We start from the raw sequence: 23,936 nt of genomic DNA, 5'->3' as shown, positions 1-23,936 counted from the left end.
CCCCAACAACTGAGCAGGGACCCTGATGTGGGACTCGATAACAGGACACTGGGATCCTGACCTGAGCCAAAAGCAGATGTTTAATGACTGAGCCACCCAGGTGCTTCTAGCACAGATGGTTTTAAACCAGGCTTAACAAACACTGCGGGGCGCCTGAGTGGCTCAGTGGGTTAAGCCTCTGCCTTCAGCTCAGGTCATAATCTCAGGGCGCTGGGATTGAGACCCGCATCAGGCCCTCTGCTCAGCGGGGAGCCTGCTTCCCCCTCTCCCTCTGCCTGCCTCTCTGCCTACTTGTGATCTCTCTGTCAAATAAATAAGTAAAATCTTAAAAACAAACACTGCAACTCACTGAACAAGAGCTGTAGGAGCTGATGTTGGAGAGGTGATTTTTGCTGGAGTAGTAAGATGGATTCGAAAGAGTCAGCAGAGTTTGCAGAGGGCAAGAAAAGATGTTCTGGAGAGTGTAGGGGGAGGAGACAGACACAGGCTTATTTTACCTCACTGCATTTCGCTTTATGGTGCTTCACTTTATTGAGCTCCACAGTGCATTTTTCATAAATTGAAGGCTTGTGGCAACCCTACATTGAGCAAGTCTATCCGTGCCATTTTTCCAACAGCATTTGTTCGCTTCATGTCTCTATGTCACATTTTGGTAATTCTTGTGATTTCAAATTTTTTCATTATTATTTTACTTATTGTGGTGATCTGTGATCAGTGATCTTTGACATTACTATTGTAATTACTTGGCACCACCATGAGCTATGCCTATATAAGACAGAGAACTTCACTGACAAATGTGTGTGTTGTGACTGCCCACCACTTGGCCATTTCTCTCCCCATCTCCCTCCTTCTCCTCAGGCCTCCATATTTCCCAAGACACAATAATATTGAAATTAGGCCAATTAATAATCCTACAATGGCCTCTAAGTGTTCAAGTGAAAGGAAGAACCACAAGTCTTCCACTTTAAATCAAAAGCTAAAAATGGTTCAGCTTAGTGAGGAAGCTGTGTTGAAAGTTGAGACAGGCCGAAAGCTAGGCCTCTTGCACCAAACAGCCAAATTTGGGGTGCAAAGAAAAAGGTGCAAAGGAAAGTAAGAGTGCTACCTCAGTGAATACACAAATGGTAAGAAAGTGAAACAGTCTTATTGCTGATAAAGGGAACGTTCTAGTAGTGTGGATAAAAGATCAGACCAGCCACAACATTCCCTTAAGCCAAAAACTAATTGAGAGCAAGGCCCTAACTCTTTTCAGTTCTGTGAAGGCTGAGCAAGGTGTGGAAGCTGCAGAAGAGAAGTGTGAAGCTGGCAGAGGTGGTTCATGAGGCTTAAGGAATCTATAACATCAAAGTGCAAGATAGAGCAGCAAGTAGAAGCTGCAGCAAGTTACCCAGATCTAGCTAAGATCATTAATGAAGGCGGCTACACTAAACAACAGATGTTATGTAGATTTAACAGCCTTCTACTGGAAGAAGATGCCATCTAGGACTTTCAGAGCTGAAGAGAAGTCAGTGCCTGACTTCAAAGCTTCACAGGACAGACTGACTCTCTTGTTCGAGATGAGTGCAGCTGGTGACTTGAAGTTGAAGCCAGTGCTTTTTTGCCATTCCGAAAGTCCCAGGGCCCTTAAAAGTTATACTAAATCTACTCTGACTATGCTCTATACATGGAACAGTAAATCCTGGATGATAGCATGTCTGTTTATAACGTGGTTTACTGAATATTTTAAGCCCACTGTTGAGAATTACTGCTTAAAAAAAAAAAAAAGATTCCTTTCAAATGTTACTGCTCATTGACAATGTACCTGGTCACCCAAGAGCTCTCTTGGAGATGTATAATGAGAATAAGGTTGTCTTCATGCCTACTAACACAACATTCATTCTGCAGCTCTTGGATCAAATGGTCATTTCGACTTTCTTATTATTTAAGAAATACAACTTTCGGGGCACCTGGGTGGCTCAGTGGGTTAAAGCCTCTGCCTTCAGCTCAGGTCATGATCCCAGGGTCCTGGGATCAAGCCCCACATCGGGTTCTCTGCTCAGCGGGGAGCCTGCTTCCCCCCCTCTCTCTCTGCCTGCCTCTCTGCCTACTTGTGATCTCAGTCTGTCAAATAAACAAATCTTTAAAAAAAAGAAGAAAAGGGGCGCCTGGGTGGCTCAGTGGGTTAAGCCGCTGCCTTCGGCTCAGGTCATGATCTCAGGGTCCTGGGATCGAGCCCCGCATCGGGCTCTCTGCTCAGCAGGGAGCCTGCTTCCTCCTCTCTCTCTGCCTGCCTCTCTGCCTGCTTGTGCTCTCTCTCTCTGTCAAATAAATAAATAAATAAATCTTTAAAAAAAAAAAAAAAGAAGAAGAAGAAATACAACTTTCTTTTCTTTTTTTTTTTTTTTAACGATTTTATTTATTTATTTGACAGAGAGATCACAAGCAGGCAGAGAGGCAGGCAGAGAGAGAGGAGGAAGCAGGCTCCCCGCCGAACAGAGAGCACGATGCGGGGCTCGATCCCAGGACTCCGAGATCATGACCTGAGCCGAAGGCAGCGGCTTAACCCACTGAGCCACCCAGGCGCCCCGAACTTTCTTTTCTTTTTAAAAAAGATTTTATTTATTTATTTGAGAGAGTGAGAGCCTGCGCATAAGTGGGGGGAGGGGCGGGAGAGGGAGAAGCAGACTCCCTGCTGAGTAGGACTCAATCCCTGTTCTCTGGGATCATAACCAGAGCCAAAGGCAGATGCTTAACTGACTAAGCCACCCAGGTCCCCCATAATTTTTTTTTCTTTCATAGCTTTGACATTTTTATTTTTTAAATAGGCTCTACACCAAGCCTGGAGGCCACCACAGGGCTTGAACTCACTACCCTGAGACCAAGATCTGTGGCTAAGAACAGTCAAGACACTCTGCTAACTGAGCCACCCAGCACCCCCATAGCCTTGACATATTAAAAAATACAGTCTAGTTATCTTATAGAATGCCCTTCAATTTATCTATCATTGCTTCGTAATTAGATTCAGGTTGAATGTTTTTGTTTTTGGCAGAAATATCACAGAAGTGATGCTGTGGCCTCAGTGTAACAGAAGACGGGAGATGCCAGTTTGTCTCATTACTGATCAAGTTAACTTTGATTACTTCGTTAAGGCGGTGTTCCCCAGGTTTCTTCACTGTAAAGTTACTATTTTCTCTTTGCAATGATTAAGTAAGTGATCCATGGGTAGATATTTTGAGACTGTCAATCAGGTATCCTATTGGGAGTTACAGAACCTTTTTTAAGTATTACTTCCCCATCTGTGAAGTGGGGACAGCGGTGTCTTAAACTCTTAGAGTTTAAGAAGGTGAAAGTGCTCAACACTTTAAGAGATACGGTCCAGGTAGAGGGCAAAAAGATGCCATCCACGATGACTAACTTCTTGGACAGTCTGAAGCGGCAAAGGCAAGCCGCGGCGGGGCCGCGAGAGCGTGCACGTGCGCGTGCGCGAGGGCGTGACCACAGAGTCGGTCCTCCGGAGACAGAGAGGCCGGAAGTTGTGCTCAGAACCGCGCGACTGTTAGGGTCGCAAGCTGAGGCAGTGCTAACAGGGTGTGCGGGCAACTGGCCCGGTAGTCCCGGTGGAGGGTTGGCGTGCGGGGATCTGGGGTTCTGGGCAGGGATAATGGCATCTCGGGCAGGCCCGCGAGCGGCCGGTACCGACGGCAGCGACTTTCAGCACCGGGAGCGCGTCGCCATGCACTACCAGATGAGGTATGAAGTGAGGCGAGGAGCACGGAGGCCTTCTCCCCAGCCAGAGCCTGGAGGGCCTGGAAAGCGACACCGGCAGGTCCTCGCGCACCTCCTCCCGTGACGCCCCAGGGCCTGTCCCCAATTTCGGGAAGCCCCTTCGCTCCCATAAGCACCACCCGGTGATCCGCCCTGTTCTTGGAAGGGTCCAGTCCCTGCCTTCTAGGCTCCGGAGTCCGGAGCGATGCTGGCCTCGCTGTGACCTCGGAAACCCAGTTTTTAATTAAAACCCACTTTCCTCATCTCTGAAGGGAAAAACAATCCATTATTTAGGTTTTGGTGAAGAATTAGTGAGGTAGTAATTCGTGTAAAGAGCCTGCCCAATACATGGTAGCTGTTATATTTCGGGTCGTTTTGGAGAATGTGGACGATAAAGCCCATCCTTTCTTCGCCTACAGGGAATTTTAGGAACACTCCCGTGTAAGGGTTATTTCTACTTTCGTTTATTCGTCCGACAAGTATTTATTGAGTTTCTACCCATCGGGCATTGTGCTAGGCACTGAAGATATAATAGTAAGCAAAACAGACCTGGTCTTTGTATGCGTGTTACACCTTAAAAAAAAAAAAAAGTTTCTTTAAAAAAGACAAAAGCTGGTCCCTGCCTTCATGGATCATGAAGTCTACAGGTGACTGACTTTTTCCCCTTTACCTTTCCACGTTTTCTATAATGAATTTTTTTTTTTTTTAATTTATTTGTCAGAGAGAGAGGGAGAGAGAGCGAGCACAGGCGGACAGAATGGCAGGCAGAGGCAGAGGGAGAAGCAGGCTCCCCACCAAGCAAGGAGCCCGATGCAGGGACTCAATCCCAGGACGCCGGGATCATGACCTGAGCCGAAGGCAGCTGCTCAACCAACTGAGCCACCCAGGCGTCCCTATAATGAATATTTTTAAAATAAAATTTTTGGAAAAAAAGATTTTCTTTCCTTAAATCCATCAAACTCTCCCAGAGTGTTTTCCACATGTTTCCAGAGTTTTGAAGAGTGACAAGCTCCTTGGACCTTCTTCTCATTCTTATCCTTAGACCCCAGACTAAGAGGATATGACAGTCCAAGCAAGTGTTTTGATAACTGTCCAGAGCAGAAACTGCCCTCAGGTGTGAGAATACATTGAGGACCTGAGAGAATTAGAATAATAGAAATATATGTGCTTGCTTTGGCTGTAACATCTATTCTAGCTGGGGAAATATGGGCAGCCTGAGTTGATTTCCTTGCTGCCAGTGTCTCCTTCCTCTAGGCTATGTTCTTATGGTGCAATCAAAGTCATCTCTCTAAACACAGCTCTGAGTTACTCTTTTGCCTTTAATCTGACTCACGCCTTGCAGCTTCATATCCTGCTCTTCCCCTTCCCACTGCAAAGTATTCCTGCCATACTACCTGCTTTCCTGGAACACAGTGCTTATGTCTTTTTGACTGCATGCTTTTACCTCTGATGGGAATCCCTGCTGCAGCCACCCTTCAGAGCCTATCTCAAATATCACTGTCCTCTAGATAACCTCAGACATCCCATCCTAAGCTGAATTGATTACTCCTTCCTGTGATCTCATATATCTGGCAACATATATTTACTAGAGTTCTTCCAGTTCATTTTCCAATTTTTTTTTCTTTTTGTTTTTTAAAGTAGACACCACACCTCGTGTGGAGCCCAACGTGGGGCTCAAGCTCACAACCCTGAGATCAAGACCTGAGCTGAAATCAAGAGTCAGATGTTTAACTGACTGAGCCACTCAGACACCCTTTATTTTTTATTTTTGTTCCTTGTCCCCAAGAATCCAGGCAGGGACTGTATCTTACGTTTGTATCCCAGTGTCCAGTATAATTGCTTGGCATTATAGTTGGTCAGAAAATTTGAATGAAAGGTACTTCTTCTTCTGCTCTGACCCACAGTGTGACCCTCAAGTATGAAATCAAGAAGCTGATCTACGTGCATCTGGTCATATGGCTGCTGCTGGTTGCCAAGATGAGTGTGGGACACCTTAGGCTATTGTCACATGATCAGGTGGCCATGCCTTATCAGTGGGAATACCCCTATTTGCTGAGCATTGTGCCCTCTCTTTTGGGCCTCCTTTCCTTCCCTCGCAACAACATTAGCTACTTGGTGCTCTCCATGATCAGCATGGGGCTCTTTTCCATAGCTCCTCTCATTTATGGCAGCATGGAGATGTTCCCCGCTGCACAGCAACTCTACCGCCATGGAAAGGCTTACCGCTTTCTCTTTGGTTTTTCTGCTGTCTCTGTCATGTATCTGGTGTTGGTGCTGGCGGTTCAAGTACATGCCTGGCAGTTGTACTACAGCAAGAAGCTCCTAGACTCTTGGTTCACCAGCACACAGGAGAAGAAGCGTAAATGAAGCCTGCCTGTTCCTGTGGAGTGAAGCCTGGGCCTCCCATTGAGCCAAGTGGGAAGATAGAGGAGCTGTTCTGAAATTGTTGGTGATTTTGGCAGCTGGTGCAAACTAGGCCCACGTTCTGGAAAGCCCCTCCTGTTGCTATCAGCTGAGGTGACAAAACTGTATTTAATTTATTCCTGGTTGGCTGGAACTGGATGATCAACAACTATAAAGCCGACTTCAACTGGTTGAAGTTGAGGCCCTTCAGGGTTTTTCAAGACAAAGCCTCATCCTTGCCTCCTCTTGGTCATTCTCTCTGCTTGCATCCATTACCCCTTAGCCATCAAGACTGAAAGAGATAGGGAATAAATCAAATTCTACTTCAGTCTGTAGGTAGTGGGGCAGGAAACATTTGGGAGGCTCCCCCTGCAGGCTGTGGTCTCTACTGCAAAGCATTTTAATTAAAAAGAACTTCAATAAAGTTACAACTGTCTTGTCCACCCTGTGCCTTGTGTTGGAATTTGATAAACTGTGACAGGTATATTTCTTGATTGGCTGTAGACACAAGGAGGTAGCTAGAAGTTTCCCATGAAAACTGGAAGTAGCAGTAGAAAAGTGAACTGGCCATAGGGAAACTTAAGTCATAGTGGGAGCCCTGCATCTGATTGACAGAAATTGCCATGGGCCAAACATTTAATCTCCCCACCTGTAAAATGGCCCATTCTCACTTATCCTGCTTGGGTTATGGCCTCTTCTTTTGGTAGGATATTCATGTTTATCATTTAGGGTTAACAGATTGTCCTTTACGTGTCTAATATGGTATCCAAATAATTTTAAGGTATCCCTGCCTGTAATCTGGGTGAGAGATGGTATACATGTGAAACAACTAATAAATTCAGTATCTAATAGTGTGGAGCAGATGAATTAAAAATGGAAGTGGGAAAGCTGTGAACTAAAGGCCGTTTTTCATACCTAAAAGTCTGACATAGTAAATATGTACTGCAGGAAAGATGCATGTCCCTTTGGTCTTGTCCGCTTGACTTTATTGTCTCTGGATTTGCAGACCACCTCTATTTGCAGACCTCTGCCCTCTCCAGAGTTCTAGTCATTTTTTTTTTAGTCCTTTTATTCTATAAACATTAAGTATATACTCAGTCATTCTTAGATACTGGCAGTATTTAACACTGCCAAACCTCTTCCTCCACATGTTCTGACTATCCTCTCAAGCTCCATGTGTCCCAAAGTTAACTCCTTGTCTTCTACCTCCTACCCATACCTCTTCCTGTATCCCTGTTTGCAAGTGAGTATACCAAAAGCACAGTTCTAGATCTATGGGATACAAATAGAATTGAGATGCAAATAGCACAAGTTACTACTATATGCTATTGTTTTTTGAACTGCCAAAATACCTTTCTCTCAGGTGTTTTCGAGGTGTGACTTCAGTGCACCAGTCTTACATTATCTCCCAATACTCTCAGACTCATCAGTAGAACCTCATGAATCCCCATATTGCTTTCATATTTTCCCAGATTGTTGAAAAATTCCCCTTTTAGACCTTTATATGCCTTTATTACTTATCCTTCAGGATTCAGTTTATATGGTAATTCAGGAGCCTTCTGGTTGCTTCAAAGAATAAGAGTTCTCGGGGCGCCTGGGTGGCTCAGTGGGTTAAGCCGCTGCCTTCGGCTCAGGTCATGATCCCAGGTCCTGGGTTCAAGCCCTACATCGGGCTTTCTGCTCGGCGGGGAGCCTGCTTCCTCCTCTCTCTCTGCCTGCCTCTCTGCCTACTTGTGATTTCTCTCTGTCAAATAAATAAATAAAATCTTTAAAAAAAAAAAAAAAGAGTTCTTTCTTTGGGGGCGCCTGGGTGGCTCAGTGGGTTAAAGCCTCTGACTTTGGCTCAGGTCATGATCCCGGGGTCCTGGGATCGAGCCCTGCATCAGGCTCTCTGTGAAGCAGGGAGCCTTCTTCCCTTCCTCTCTCTCTGCCTGCCTCTCTGCCTACTTGTGATCTCTGTCTGTCAAATAAATAAAATCTTAAAAAAAAGAGTTCTTTCTTTGAATCGGTGTGGCATTTTAATTTTACCTCTTATAGACAGAATTATTTGTTTACATGTCTTTTCCTCACCCCTTGCTCAGTACCTAAACCTAGTGTGTGCTCTACTGAATGAAATAACTTGTGCTACTGTAGACTGAAGACAGGATATATTGCACAGAGGAAAGAATTAGACTGAGGCAGGCATAGAATTTGGAGAGCAAAGGAAAGGAGATGGAAATGTGTGAGTAATGGAATTATGTGCACCAGGCACAGATTGCTAATTTTTAAAGAATTGGGATGCAAATTTTTTTTAAAGATTTTATTTATTTATTTGACAGAGAGAAATCACAAGTAGGCAGAGAAGCAGGCAGAGAGAGAGGAGGAAGCAGGCTCCCCGCTGAGCAGAAAGCCCGATGCGGGGCTCGAACCCAGGACCTGGGATCACGACCCGAGCCGAAGGCAGCGGCTTAACCCACTGAGCCACCCAGGCGCCCCAGGGATGCAAATTTTTTAAAAATTTTTTAAGTTAAACTTTTCTTTGATAATTGGAATGATACTTAACAGACTTAGAGTGCTTTTAAAGACCCATTATGGAAATTACTGTCAATGAAAAAAGCCATTTGGTTTATTTTCATTTGCTACTTGTTGGGTTATTGGGGTTCTGCTTTTCCAATCATTTTTCTCCTGCCTCATGGTTGTAGCAAACAAGATCTCCTTTGAAAGAAATCTTGATTTAGTGGGAAGAGCACTGTATTTGGATGGTAGAAGATGGGTTCGAGTACCAGCACACCTAATCATATGGCTAAAATCAACCCTGCCTATTTCACAGGACTGTTTTGAAGATCAAATAAGGTGAAGTATTACGAAGGTGCTTTGTGAATTATGTAACACTATATAAATGGGAGAAATGGCTATTTCCTCATGTTTGCAGATCTAGGCTATAAGCATTGGAGGGACCCTTTAGAGAGCATCTAGTCTATGAGAAAGGCAGTGTGGCATAGTGGAATGAATACAACTTCTTATACTAGACTGACTTAGGTTGGAATTCTGCCTTTTGCCTTGAGCAAGATCTCTGATTTTTGATCTGACACATGGGGATCATAGTAGCTACCGAGATTGTGAGGATTAAATAAAACAATGTGTATAAATAGTCGAGTGCATAGCAGGTGCTTAGTAAATACCAAAATCTCCTCCCTTGTTAACTTTCCCCTTTCAGACTAGGAGTCCCTATCTCTCTCTCTCTCTCTTTTTTTTTTAAGATTTTATTTATTTATTTGGCAGACAGAGATTACAAGTAGACAGAGATGCAGACAGAGAGAGAGGAAAGGAAGAAGGCTCCCTGTTGAGCAGAGAGCCCGATTCAGGGCTCGATCCCAGGACCCCGGGAACATGACCTGAGACGAAGGCAGAGGCTTTAACCCACTGAGCCACCCAGGCGCCCCTGGGAGTCCCTATCTCTTAAGTATAATCTCTTGCCTTGGAATTCTGGAGGTTGATCTCTTCTGGAAGAGCAGAAGTAAGGAAGGAACACCCATCCATTCTTGGTTTACACTGGTCTAATGCGTTGGCCCTTCCTGCCTAAGGTGCCCTAACAGTAGGCGTAGTTGCCCCAAGAGACTTTCGGAATCAGCCATTATAGAAAGAGCCTGGAGATGCTGGTGCATGGTCTGACCAGAGTCCATGTAAGGGTAAGGCTCAAGAAAAACAGCTGTCCAAGGCCCCCCACAGTGTGCTCTCTATCTGAGCATGTGCAGGAGTCTGCCACAATTTCCTGGCTCCTGGGTTAGTCCCCAAGTAAAGGTTATTAGAGCATGAAGTCTGGGTTAGCTCATTTAGACACAAACCACAGGTAAGACAGGCTTCAGCCGTCTTCTAAGAAGACAGGGCCTCTGTGCTGCTGTTGGCTTTTACTCCAGTTGGCTACCTCGAATTCCAGCCACAGTTACTCCTCCCCTGTTGACTCTTGCCAAACAATCCCTACTAGTCTGGAAGTCTGAACCACTAACTCACTATCATAAGACCTACTTTCCCTTTGTTCTTTCCAACTATTCCAAATTCTTCCTTCATACTGTTAACCCTACCAACTACATTGCACTGCTAAATCTAGTAATTCTGTGGATCCCAGAGCCCATAAACCCCTTAACTTCTCACAGATCTTCCCAAGCAGTATGTTCTGGCAGAAAGACATGGTGGTGAGTCCCAGATCTCCATTTTTGTGTTTGGACAAGTTTCTTAATCTTCTTAGTGTGTTCAAATCTGTAGAATGGTTTAAAAAGACTTCAAGGGTTGTAGTACTAATAAAATGAGATAATGTAGGCAAATCATATGGCCTCGAGTCTGATAGTAAGAATTTAGCAAATCTTGAACTGATTCCCTACTCTTTACTAGATGTGCCTGAGTTTGCCTGCAGTGCTCGCTACCCTAAATCTTGTTTTAGGCTCCACAATCAATAGGCAAACCAGCAAGACAATAAATAAAACACAACCTTCTTTTCTCTGTTCTTTCCCCCTTTCTTCCCCACCTTAATTCCTTTTCCTTTTCTATGCTGTCATTTTCTTCCCTTTATATATTTTTTTCTTTTGTATGTGTGAATGTGGGTCCTTTTATTTCTTTTCTGCTTCTCCTACCATACCTTAGCCTCAGGGCCAGGGAGCAATTAAGGAAATATTTTCACTATGATAGATCAGAAAATACAAGAGGTCAAGAAATAGAAGTATTTGGGCACCTGGGTGGCTCAGTGGGTTAAGCCGCTGCCTTCGGCTCAGGTCATGATCTCAGAGTCCTGGGATCGAGCCCCGCCTCGGGCTCTCTGCTCAGCAGGGAGCCTGCTTCCTCCTCTCTCTGCCTGCCTCTCTGCCTGCTTGTGATCTGTCAAATAAATAAAATCTTAAAAAAAAAAAGAAAGAAAGAAATAGAAGTATTCTAGGGATGCCTGGGTGGCTCAGTTGGTTAAGCATCTGCCTTTGGCTTGGGTCATGATCCCAGGGTCCTGGGATTGAGCCCCATGCTGGCTCCCTGCTCAGTGTGGACCCTGGTCCCTCTCCCTCTGCTCCTTCACCCCTGCTTGTGCTCTCTCCCCTCTCTCCGTCTCTCTCTCTCTCTCAAATAGAAGGATGAAATCTTTAAAAAAAGAAAAGAAAAGAAAAAATAGAAGTATTTTAGAATGGAACCAAGCTTCTCACTTCATGCCCTCAGCATTGGAAAATGCATTATTTATATAGATCTAAACCACTGTAAGCTAGGTAAAAATTGGGGGGAAGAACTCCCTAACCTATCCTTAATATGGCCAGCCCACCCTTTGCTTCCTTCGTATCTTACTGATCTGTTTTCACAGTGATGGGCTCCCAGGCCAAAACCCAGGACTGTGCCAGGCAAACCCTTTTGGGTTTCCAAGAGTAGAAGGAGAATAGGCAGTGGGAAGAGAAACCATAGGCTGGTAGAAAGAGGAATGAATTATGAGAAGTGGCAAATTGGAGCTCCCTGGTCTAGAGACCTTTGATGGAATCACTCTTCTTTCTCTTTCCCTATTTCTCTCTTTACAAAATGAAAATAATTCTCACTTACCTGTCTCATGAGATGATTAGGTAGATCAAATACGGAAGTGCTTGTAAAATGTGAAGCAGGTAAACTGCTGCTTAAATGAAATGTATCATTATTTAGTTATTCAATTACAAAACCACCTATTTCTTAACATCAATGGCTAGGCATCGGAGAACGTAAAGTATAGGCAAAACTCAAAAGCCAGAGAGTATTTTTAGGATTATGGGTCGGATGGGTCTTCAGACAATGGACCTAGAATTGGCTGCAAGGAGGCTAGGGTCAGGCTGCTGAAAGGTGCAGAGGGACAGTAACAATATCAAGATGACTTAATCCCTTTGGTGTGCCCCAAACTTGCTTTCTATGTGTGTCACCAAGGTAAGGACTGAAGCAGCTCAAATGCTCCATGAGCAGGAGGAAGCTGTGGGATGATGGGGAGGGTCCCCACAAAGCCTGGAGCCTCGTCAGCATCGGAAACCACAGGAAACCAGGTCAGTGCGTGGGGCCTGCTCCTTCGGCTCCAGGGCTCAGCTATGCGCTCTGGGGCTTCCTGAGCAGACTGTACTGATTAGAGGATCCTTGAAGCTGGAGACCCCTTTGACATGGAGCCCTTTGTCCAGAAGAGCTGGGTGGGAAGAGAAACCTGGGCTATATAGTGTTGAGGGTCAGCTAGGTGGGGAGTAGTATGTGTATGGGGGCATGTGAGGTTTACGTGCATCCTTTTACGTGACCTTTTGTTGTTCTGTTCAACTTTAAATGGTGCCTCAGTCACCTCTGTCTCCAGACCCCATTGCAGAATAGTGCTTAATAGTTGTTAATTCTCTAAGTGAGGGGATAAAGCACATCTCCAAGTTAGCTCCAAGTCCAAGAGCATTAGTGGGCGGGTCAAATCTACCGGGTGTTGCAGGAGTAGGAGGGGTTAAGAAGTGGGGACAGCCCTCCATCCCCTTAACCCTGCGCTGGCCTCTTTCCTGTTATTTCTCTGCCAGAGCAGGAGCCCCGTGCCCTCCAGGGGAGCAGTAGGGTTTTCTGGGGGTGGGGGGGCAGGGGGAGGGGGTTGCGGCAACTGTCCTTCTGTCCCTCTGCTAGGAGAAGGAATGTGGCCTGGCTGGCTGGTTAGGATCTAGGATCGAGGAGGAGCTTTGGGGCAGGGTGGGGCAGGGGCTGGCAGGGGCGAAGACTCTGGCTCCCTGTACTCCCTGGGGCTGCACAGCAAGGGCCTGCTGCCCACCTTCAGACTGTGCAGCCATGGTCTGGGTGCTCTGACCCCACGGGAGCCCATGGGGAGCCCCAGGTTGGCAGCTCCACTCCTGCTTCTCCTCCTGCTGTTCATTAGGCTCTCTGCCTCCGCCAGGATTGGCTGCCCCTACCTGCCCCGCTGGAGCACCCACTGTCTGCTGGCCTCCCACATGGTAAGGTAAAGCTTCGGCTGCCCAGTAGGGACCTCTCCCTGCCACAGGCTGGTAAAGCTCCCCACTTTTCTGCCTGTCCTCTCATGTCTCCCAAGTCCCTGGGCCCTGCTTGCAGCCCCAGTGTGTCCTCTATATGGTCTTGCAGGGGTAGCCAAGGTTCTGGAGTGCTAAGGGCCTGGGCAGGGTTGAGCTGGGAAGACAAGAGCCAGAGTGGATGGGCTATTGGGATATGGGCCTTGGAATTAGGTGATTTGAGGCAAAGACCCCAGAGAGAATGCCCCCCTGGCCCACCATAGGAATCCCTACTAATAATTCTTCTCTTCTTTCTTGCCCCTGCTGGGCACTGTGTCTTCAGGAAGACACTCTCACTGGTGAGTCTCATTCCCTGCCCTGCTTCTCTTCTGTGTCCCTTTTGTTCCAGATCCCTAGGGAGCTTTCCATTCAAATTTTTGTCTCCCAACTTGGGAAGTTAGCATATCAAGGAGAAAACACAGGGTTTAGAATCAGGGCAAGCCTGGATTTGCATTGCAATTCCACCACATACTCCACAAGTGGCCGCAGGCAGTGCCCCTAGCCCCTCTGACTCCCTGTTTCTGAGGGGCAGTTTCTGAGGGGTAGAGCAGGGTGGTAGAAATGATTGTAGGATGAAAGCCGCTGCCCCTGAGCTGTGGGAGGATTAAAGGAGAGACACAGGATAACCTCCAGGCACTCCCCTTAACTATTCCTTCACTCCTGTCAGTGCCACAACAACAATCTTTCATATCTAATAGTATCTGGTTTACGGATCATTTTACCACACGTTATCTCACCTGATCTTGACAACAGTCCTACTTTATGAACAAGGAAGCTGAGGCTTAGAGAAGTCCATAAATTGCCCAAAGCTGCACATCTCAGCCTCCAGTCCACCCTGTGTGAGGAAGGAGGGGCTTCCTGGGACCCTACCATTTGATTTACATTTTATCTTCACCAGGAAGGTCTGCCCGTATTCCTTGCTATACCCAGCTGGCCCTTGCTGTATCCACAAGGCCTCTGTGTGCTCAGCTCTGGCTCTGCCACTATTTGTGCCTGCATCTGGTGTCAGATCCTCCAGGTATGAGAAACAGCCCTTTGGGCTGTTCTCAGTGGAAATGTGAATTAGGGTGTTTGGGGGGTGCCCAGGCCGAGGAAAGTGGGACTTATCATGTCTCTCCTATTGTCGACCTCAACAGAGACAGATCATTCTAAAATAGCATACCACAACTGATGTTTATGGGTCAGTTGTATCATTTTGGGAAGGTGTTTCTCCTTTCCACTGGTACCAATGCTTGAGATTAAATTGTTTTAAATCTGCAAGTTTACTAGTATTACCTTCTATTTGCAAAGTAAGATCTTTCTTTTTCTCTGTATTTTCATTGTCTAGCTCAGTGCCCGGCACTTACTGAATGCCCAAACACCGCTTAAGAGTTCACAGTTTCTAATTTTTCACTGTTTTAAATAATGCTACAATGGATATTTTTGCATACACACACACACACACACACACACACACACACACACATATACGTGTGTGTATGTGTGTGTGTGTGTGTGTGTGTGTGACTTTTTATCTACTTAAGAAATTAATCCTTTTTGACTATATCATAACTTTCAGGACTAAAGAAGCTTGATACAATTACCCTCCATGATTTGAAATGACTTACTATCTAAAATCAGGCCACATTTCCAGGCAGCAGAGGGGCAGTGAAGGGCTGGATAGTAAATATGTCCTTTCCTGCACAGGCCTCCACGGGGGCTGTTTCTACCTCCTGGTGCAGAAATACAAAAAGTCATGTAAGTTCCGGTTCTGTAGGAGACACAAGATGCCAGCATCTGCTCAGATACTCCCCCTGCCAAGTCCAGCTCTGCCCTACGCCCCACAGCGCTTTTGTTCCTATCCTCTCCTTTGTACTCTAGTCACATGGTGATGGAAAGATAGAAAGCGTGATGATGAAGTGGACTGTTCTGTCCATTACACACTTAGGGAAACCAAGGCCTAAAGATTGAATGACTTGCCTGTGGGGCCCCAGGTTCCAGAAGCAGCAACAAAAGCCTGATTCCTGGCCCAAGGCCAACCATGTTCTCTGCCTACAGAGGAAGCTGCTGAGTGGCTGTTGCCTGTCTGGGAAGGGTCATCACATCGCTGTCTCCTCCCCAGACATCTCTCACAAGGGGTTGCGCACTAAAAGGACCCAACCTTCAGATCTGAAGGCATTGGAAGGTCTCCCCAGACCCAGCTCACAAAGGCATGAAGGTAAGCGTGGGGTGTGACCAGAGATGGGTGCAGCCAAGTATTGGTGCGTGTGCCCAAGCCAAGAGATAAGGAATCCCCCTTCTCCCCAGGGCCCGAGTTCTCCTTTGATTTGCTGCCCGAGGCACGGGCTATTCAAGTGACCATTCCTCCAGGACCTGAGGTCAGCGTGCGTCTTTGTCACCAGTGGGTACTAGAATGTGAGGAGCTGAGCAGTCCCTTCGACACGCAGGTATGGAATATTGTCTCCCTTCAAAAAGCCAGATCACATAGTTCTGGAGCAAAAAAGATCTCCCCATTGTATACATGGGGAGACTGAGGCCCAGAGAGGGATAGTCATTGTCTAGGACCTCCCTACAAGTCTGAAGTACCTAGCATTTAAGCCTTCTTTGGATTAGACAGAAAGTGCAGGGGTCCCTGTCATCTGGGAGGAGAGGAAGGCAAAGGGCAAATAGAGACTTGGAGCAACCATGAATGCCCAGCAGAGAAATGAATACAGCATGTATCCCCAGCGAGAAGACCCTCAGCGAGATTCAGGTTGCATTAAGAAGGCTTTTCAGTTCCCTCCAAGAACTGGTTACATCTTTCTTGGTACCCTTCCATCTCCCTCCTTTTGCTGCTGCCCCTCAGAGAATGAGATGTTCCCCATTTCCCCAGCCTGGGCCTCATATCCCCCTTCAAACTCCAGTTGCTGTAGATGCCCTGGTATACGGTTGGTACCATTTGTGGGACTGAAGCTGTACCTCTGAGGCCCTCAGCTCTCTTCATTTCTCAAATGAGGATCACTGTGATGCTAGTGTTCAGTTCATTGAGTTAATGCTTCTAGCACCTAGCACTCTCCCTGGCATACAGCAGAGGCTCAAAAAATGTTTAATCCTCTCCTTATTTCCTCTCTGTCCCCACCTCATATACTGAGACACCTAGAGCAAATAGACTATAGAGCAGGGACAACCCACCACCCCAAAAGGAAATTTCTTAGTGGAAGAAGTAAGTCTCAGATAGGAAAAACAGGGTGTGTTGGCCAAGGTTTCAGCTTCCTACTGCCCTTGTCCAGGGTGCCTAAGCTCTTTCTCAGGCATTTCTTCTCTCCTTTTGCTGCTTTATCAACAGAAAATTGTGTCTGGAGGCCACACTGTAGACCTGCCTTATGAATTCTTTCTGCCCTGTCTGTGCATAGAGGTGAGCAGGGGAAAAGGTCTGGGTTGTCCCCAGCTCCACTTCTAGGCCTCCCAGAAGCACAGTTGGTCAAGCATATCTTTAGTGAGTCAGGTCTTAAAAAGACTAAGTGTTGACAAGAGGCTTGGGAAGATGGCTGCCAGCTTGACTGTGAGCCACGCGCTGGGTCAGAGACAGAAGTGTCCTGCCGAACAGGAGGTATTTTGCGGGGGGCGGGTGATTCCAACCTCAGTCCAACTAAACCCAGCTTTCCTAGGTTCAGACTGGCCTTAGCGCACAGAGATGGAATACACAGTTACCTTTACTGTGTGTTCTGAGGAGTCATGACGAGGGCACGTGGGGCCCCTGGCAGGTTCCATATGGCTTCAAAAGTCTTGTCACCATGAGCCTGCCCTGGCAGTTCTCTGCTCCTTACAAAGCTGAGGTGCCTAACATTAAGACTTCTTTGGACTAGACAGAAAATGCAGGGGACCTTGTCGACCAGGAGGAGGCAAAAGGGGAGGTACAGAAGGACACGTGGGGCAGGGAGCAGCTGCCGAGGGGGACAATCCCTGTTTGGGTGGTCCAGAGGGAGGGGTCCATACAGGGCATTCTTTGGGAAGCCAGGAAAGCTAAAAGTGGAGGAATGTGAACTTCCCCTTTTTCTGGGGGGAGCATAGGTTCTCCTCTCCAGGGAGAAGAGGACTCAGCCTCCCAGGTTGTGATCTTGCTCCTAGACTCTGGTCATGCCCCACCGACACTTGCCCATACCCTTCACTGCTTCCCCTCCTCCATGCCCCGCTGGCTCGTGCAGCTGGCATCAGGGCAAGGTCAAGCCAAGAGTTCCATGTCTGAGTGATAGAGGAGAAGCCGTTCCTATGACCCTCCCTGACTGTTTCATTGTCCCCCCAGGTATCCTACCTGCAAGAGGACACCGTGAGGCGCAAAAAATGTCCCTTCCAGAACTGGCCTGAAGCCTGTGAGTGCTGCATATGTGCATTCATAGCCCTCAGTGTCTTACACACACACACACACACACACACACACACACACACACACACACAAACCACACATACACACACACACACAATTCACACCTCTGTTGTGACATTGTGCTAGGCACTGTGAGAGGTTCAGAAGCGGGAGATCCAGGAGGTAGTGTCCTAAGAGGATGGGCCTGAAGTCCTGAGGTCACATTTCACTTATTCTTCTCTGAACCTTAATTTCTTCATCAGCAAAGTAGTGACACTTGCCCAGCCTTCCTTTCCAACTGTGGATGAGACTTACATTCAATATTATATGTGAAAGTGGCTGGTGATGTCTGAAATGCTGTATGCATGTTGTCATCCCCAAATTAAAGAGACAGGAGCCTGAAACACAGCAAATGAATAGTGCAAAGCAGCCCAAAGCCCAGGGCACCTTTAGAACTATGGACTAGGCTATAGGCCATGAACTCAGGAAAGGGAGAAGCCCATGAAGTCTGTCAGATCATAGGGTCTCTTACAGGAGGGGACACCTGAGCTGGGCTGAGAAAAGGGACAGTATTTCAAAAGGAGAGTAGTGAGGGGGAACATCCCTGGTTCTGAGAGGAACCTAAGCAAAGATCTGCAGATTTTTAGTTTGGGGAGCAGCAGAGAACTGGTCAGAATGGAGGCACAGGCAGGAGATGAGACAACGAAGTAGAAATGGTCATAAAAGGTCTGGAGAAGGCATGCTTATTTATTGGATAACCTAGACACGCCAGCAAACATGCTGGGCCTCTTCATAAAGTCATCCCCTGGTGCCCCCAGGGATGGGGATACAAAGCGAGGCTGAAGCCAAAGCAGGGCCCAGGCCTCGGCGGGCCTCACGCTCTGCCCCTGCCTGCCGCATGCCCAGATGGTTCGGACTTCTGGAAGTCAGTGCACTTTACCGACTACAGCCAGCACAGTCAGATGGTCATGGCCCTGACCCTCCGCTGCCCACTGAAGCTGGAGGCCTCCCTCTGCCAGAAGTGGGGCTGGAATACCCTCTGTGAAGACCTCCCCAATGCCACGGCTCGAGAGTCAGAGGGGGTGAGCCAGCCACCTCCCGCCCCGGGGACTTGAGTGGGCAGGGCTGGGGCCCAGGGCCCTGCTCCCTGACTAACTCTCTTCTCCTACCACAGTGGTATGTCTTGGAGGGAATAGACCTGCATCCCCAGCTTTGCTTCAAGGTACAAGCATGGGGGACAGTGGATGGGGAGGGGTATGGATGGTGGGAGCTTGCTGACTTGCCATTCTTGGATTTTTCAGTTCTCATTTGGAAATAGCAGCCATGTTGAATGCCCCCACCAGACTGGTGAGCTGATAAGTGACCCTGGCTGGGACGCCCTTCCACTACTGAACCATTACCCAACTGGGACCAAACCAGGCTCAAGCCCTGTTCTGACTTCTCTGGCAACCACAACCCAACTCCTATCGCCTCCTGCAAACAGAATGTCTCTCATGATACCCTTTCCTACCCTGGCAGCCCCATCCTGGAATGTGAGCATGGATACCCAGGCCCAGCAGCTGGTCCTTCACTTCTCCTCAAGGATACACGCCACCTTCAGTGCTGCCTGGAGCCACCCAAGCTTGGGGCAGGACAGCTTGGTGCCCCCTGTGTACAGCATCAGCCAGGTATGGCCCAGCCAGGGCTCCAACCCTCTCCCCCCACCGTCTTGTTGCTCAGAGCACAGCAAGTGGAGGCAGACAAATCTCTAACTTATATCATCTGGCTATTTATTTACTTGACCAGTCTTTGTTCAGCTGGTTCTCAGTCAGTGGAGGGTTCATGGAGCAGTTTCTAATCCTTTTAGTTTCTGAACTTACCCCAGATAAAGTGGCAAGAGACCAGTGCTCCCACATCCAGCTGTCCTCTGACCACTCAGTCTGCTGCCACATTTTATACCAAGGTCCTCTCTTGGACCCAGCTGTCCTCTACCCGTTTGTCTCCACAAGACACTTGGCAGACGTTCCCTATCTTAGGAGGCAGAGCCCCTAGAATCTGAGGAGCTCTTCACAGAATACTGTGAACTACTGACAGATTTAACTTTATTATGTGAACTAGGAACAGTCTGACCAACAGACTCTCTTCTGTGTATCTGATATAAAAACCACAATCATATATGTCCATCAAACCATAGCACCAATCTGACTAAGCATGACTAGCTCCTTCCAATTCTTAAACACTCATTTGTAGCTTGCTTATTTGTCTTGCATTCTATGAGGGCTCGCAAGCATATAGGTGGTAGCAAATGTTTAAAATTTGGGGCGCCTGGGTGGCTCAGTCGTTGGGTATCTGCCTTCGGCTCAGGTCATATTCCCAGGGTCCTGGGATCGAGCCCCACATCAGGCTCCCTGCTCAGCGGGAAGCCTGCTTCTCCCTCTCCCACCCCCCTGCTTGTGTTCCCTCTCTCTCTGTCAAATAATTAATAAAATCTTAAAAGAAAAAAAAAAAGATAGCTGGGAGCTTCCTGGAGGAACATTACACTTTAAAAGAAAATGTTTAAAATTTAATACTGAGCCATGCTTAAGATTTAAGACCAAGTCCCATGGAATAATCTAAAATTGATAGCTAAATCCATGGACTCATTTGTTTCTGTGAGCTGGGGGAAGACCACCTTCATTGAGTTCAGCCATGATTTGAGCATCACTGTGTCAGTGGCTGCTGACAGCTGGCTGAAGAATGGGGTCTGGGACAGGGGTGGTATGGGCGTTGGAGCTAGAGGGAGTTCGGGAAGGATGGAGATGCTGGTCAACTCCCTAACCAACACCCAGAACATAGGGGGAAGCCGTATTCTGCCTGTATACAGATGGCAATCAGTTCTGTCCAATATAGCATGCATTTATTGAATCCCTACTCTGTGCCTACCCTGTACTGGGCCCTGAGAGATACAAGAAAAGTACAGTGTCTGCCCCTAAGGAGTCCACAGTGTAATAATAACTACTACTACTGAAGGAATTCACCTGGCACCATGTATTGTAGGGGGTATTAACATGCATATTCCCAAGGGATGCTCTCAATAACCCAGTAAAATAAAGATTATTAGTCCTCGTGTACAAATGAAGAAACTGAAGGTCAGGGAGGGAGGTAACCTATCTCCATGCAAAGATCACACAGCTAGTAACCACAAAGGCAATAGTTAAGCCTGGTTTTAGCTGTTGTCACTTCACAACTTAGGTTCTTTCCAGTGGACAAGCCATCCCTTCAGATGTGTGGGAGAGAAGGGAGGCAGGTTATATAGTTAGGTTCCTTGGTTTATGAGCTGCTGGAGGACAGAGACAACATCTGTGTCTTCTTTCCTCAGAGCTTGACACAAAGTAGACACCCAGAGCACGTTTGTTGATGAGCGCCTGATCGCCTGATTAATGTGTATCTGTGCAACAGTTCCGCTCTGGGAATAATCAGTGGGATGCTTGAGAATGAAGCAGAAGGAAGACTTCTTTTTTTTTTTTTTTTTTTAAGATTTTTAAAATTTACTTGTCAGAGAGAGAAGGAGAGCACAAGCGGGGGAGCAGCAGGCAGAGAGAGAAACAGACTCCCCTCTGAGCAAGGAGCCTGATGCGGGACTCGATACCCGGACTTTGGGATGATGACCTGAGCCAAAGGCAGACACTTAACCAAATGAGCCACCCAGGCATCCCAGGAGACTTCTTTCTTGTCAGCAGTGGCACTTGGCCTTAATCCTGGGTAGGATTTCTGTGGGGGTGGGAGGGTAGAAAGGAAGAAGAGTGTGGGCAAAGACTCAGACTGGACAGAGCCAGATTTGACACTATGGAGACATTCTGCTCTTTGTTCCCACAGACTCAGGGCTCAAGCCCAGTGACACTAGAGCTCATCATTCCCTTCCTGAAGCCAGGGAGCTGTGTCCTGGTAAGGAGTCCTGCCCTCACTCTGTACATACTCCCCTAGCATCTACTCTACAGGGAGCTCATGGGGCAAATGCAGTCTGCAAAAATGTTTGGTTTTGGCCAGCCTGGTATTTGAAATTGGAATGAGTTGCTACCATTTAAATACTGGAGAAGTCATATTTTAAAAAGCTGATTTCTGCCTTATCCTGGGAAGAATCATTCAGGCATGGTGACAATGGGCTTGAGCTCCATGGCATCTGATTATTTCATTCAGGGCCTCTGCCCTCCTGGTCCTCCTGGATGCCCTGGCCAGCTTCAAGTTTATTATTTGGGTTGCCACTCTTGACCTGTTGCGTGCCCAACCACAGTTGGACCAAACACAAACCCTGTGCTGCAGAAATCCCCTATACCCTTCTCTTACCCTACTCAGCTTTCCCTGGGAGAAGGGGCTACCCTGGCTTACAGGGGTGGGGGCTCTCTGCCCTCAGGTGTGGAGGTCAGATGTTCAGTTTTCCTGGAAGCACCTCTTGTGTCCAGATGGTGAGTTCTTGGGAGAGAAGGGGTGGGGTTAGAAGAAGGCTGGACACTGAGGAGCCTGGCTTGGCCTCAACCTGCTTGACTCAGTCTCTCATAGACACCTGGGGCTCTTGATACTGGCACTGCTGGCCCTCACCACCCTATTGGGCATTGTTCTGGTCTTCACCCGCCGGCGTCCACTGTCAGGTAAGCTCACTCTGGGGTAACCTGAGGATTCAGATCTGCACAGAGCCTAAGCTAGTTGTCCCCCACCCTTCCCCTGCCTAGGCTCCCTTCCAGAAGAGCCATGGCCCTCTTGGTGCCCGGAGTTCTCTGCTACCCAAAGTGGTGAGCCTCAGGCCCCCTAGTGGTCAGGAATGGTTAAGGCAGAGCAAAGGTCCCTCTGTGCAGATGGTTCACTGTTAGTGGTCTCTGGGAAGAGGCCGGTGGGGTGGAAATCCAGCCTGCGCTGCACCTGCCAAACCTGGCGCCCAAGACCTGACCCCTTCCGGGTGCTTTTATCTAATTAGCCCAATGACACCCTATAGGCTAAAGTTGCCTTAGGTACTTACCCCCAGTGCAGTTAAGGAACCAGGTGGGGCACTCGATGAGTTAGCCCCAAGGCAGGGAAAAAGGAGAGTCAGGGTGGAGTAGGGGAGGGGAAGTTGCTGGGCTCTCCCTTAGCGGCCCACCCTTTCACCTGCTACTCCCGCCCGCAGGCCCTGGCCAAGCGCGGCCGGTGTTGCTCCTGCACGTGGCCGACTCGGAGGCACAGCGACGCCTGGTGGGAGCGCTGGCTGAACTGCTGCGGGCATCGCTGGGCGGCGGGCGCGACGTGATCGTGGACCTGTGGGAGGGGACGCGCGTGGCGCGCGTGGGCCCGCTGCCATGGCTGTGGGCGGCACGGGCGCGCGTTGCGCAGGAGCGGGGCACCGTGCTGCTTCTGTGGAGCAGTGTGGGCCCCAGTCCAGCCCAAGGCCGGGATCCCCACTCCGCACCCCTGCGCGCCCTGCTCCGCGCCGCCCCGCGCCCGCTGCTGCTGCTTGCTTACTTCAGTCGCCTCTGTGCCAAGGGTGACATTCCCCCGCCCCTGCGCGACCTGCCACGCTACCGCCTCCTGCGCGACCTGCCACGCCTGCTGCGGGCTCTAGACGCTCAGCCTTCCACCGCAGCCGCCAGCGGAGGCTGCCTCGGGAATCGGCGGTGCCTTCGGGGTCGCCTGGAGCTGTGCCACCGGCTGGAACTCGAGGCCGCCAAATTTTGCCCACCGAGGCTGAGCAGAGACAGGCGTAGGGGTACTGGCTGGAACCCCTGAATGAGCCTTCTACCCTAAAATCCTTGGGGGTGCTTCCTCAGGACTACTGGCCAAAAATTCTTACTGCTCTGTTTGCTGGCCTGGGAGTAGAGCACCTCCCTCTCTGTCCCAGCCCCTTCCTTAAGCGTCTGGCTTCTTCCTTGTATTTACCCTTTAAGAACCAGCAGGGAGAGTCGCTGTTTAATGAGGGCTCTAGTGACCCCAGTTCTGTTGCGGGTGGGGAACTCCTCATACTTTTCTTCAAAATTGCAGAAAGAGCAGTCTGCACATGCTCCAGTCCAGGCTGGAGAGGTGTGGGACAGAAGTAGAGGAGGCAGGAGCCATGCCAATTCTGAGGGAGGGGTAACTCTATTGCGGGGATGGGGGGAGTGGAGAAAAACCCTTTCTGAGGCAGGGAAACTGCTTTCCCAGAAGGGAGCCCTGCCCAGAGGATGGAGAGAGGGAGGGAGGGAGGGCGCCTGACCCAGGGAAAGAAGTTTTGGCCTTGGGTGTCCAGGGCAAAGGTGGGACAGTAGAAACCAAGATCAAAAGAAAATTAATAAAAGCAAACATAATGGATAAGCTAAGAGACATAGTGTGCTTCTCTAGGGTGCCCAGGATACTGAGTTGGAGGAGGGGTCAGCACAGCCCTGCCTGGGGGTTATTATGCATCATTTGTGGGCTCAGATCTTCCATGTCCACACCCACAACCATATCCTTCACATTCTCACAAGCAAAGCCTCTGAACAGCCAAAAGAGGACCTGGAAATCTTGTT

The 23,936-nt window shown here is 48.3% G+C and overlaps 2 protein-coding genes across 6 annotated transcripts; both read left to right on the top strand.

Annotated features, from left to right (window-relative positions):
* Nucleotides 1–3,511: 3,511 nt before the first annotated feature.
* Nucleotides 3,512–6,590, top strand: JAGN1 (jagunal homolog 1). Its single transcript, XM_047745241.1, has 2 exons — nt 3,512–3,729; nt 5,649–6,590. Exons 1-2 carry the CDS (start codon nt 3,641–3,643, stop codon nt 6,109–6,111), a joined length of 552 nt encoding a protein of 183 aa, XP_047601197.1. The 5' UTR covers nt 3,512–3,640; the 3' UTR covers nt 6,112–6,590.
* Nucleotides 6,591–12,697: 6,107 nt separating this feature from the next.
* On the top strand, nt 12,698–23,739 carry IL17RE (interleukin 17 receptor E). Of its 5 annotated transcripts, XM_047745221.1 has the most exons (17): nt 12,708–13,076; nt 13,432–13,447; nt 14,047–14,166; nt 14,835–14,932; nt 15,186–15,345; nt 15,435–15,574; nt 16,453–16,521; nt 17,410–17,476; nt 18,376–18,551; nt 18,644–18,691; nt 18,771–18,816; nt 18,988–19,136; nt 21,304–21,372; nt 21,839–21,890; nt 21,975–22,073; nt 22,155–22,214; nt 22,586–23,739. In XM_047745221.1, exons 1-17 carry the CDS (start codon nt 12,945–12,947, stop codon nt 23,179–23,181), a joined length of 2,097 nt encoding a protein of 698 aa, XP_047601177.1. In that variant the 5' UTR covers nt 12,708–12,944; the 3' UTR covers nt 23,182–23,739. The 5 variants fall into 5 exon arrangements, with proteins under 5 accessions (XP_047601153.1, XP_047601170.1, XP_047601185.1 ...); XM_047745197.1 differs by having other exon boundaries at nt 12,698–13,076; nt 18,771–19,136; XM_047745214.1 differs by lacking the exon at nt 14,047–14,166 and having other exon boundaries at nt 12,699–13,076; nt 18,771–19,136.
* Nucleotides 23,740–23,936: the final 197 nt, after the last annotated feature.

Source organism: Lutra lutra, chromosome 1 (assembly GCF_902655055.1).
Source record: "Lutra lutra chromosome 1, mLutLut1.2, whole genome shotgun sequence".
Taxonomy (NCBI): domain Eukaryota; kingdom Metazoa; phylum Chordata; class Mammalia; order Carnivora; family Mustelidae; genus Lutra; species Lutra lutra.
This window is presented reverse-complemented; position numbering and strand designations above follow the sequence as displayed.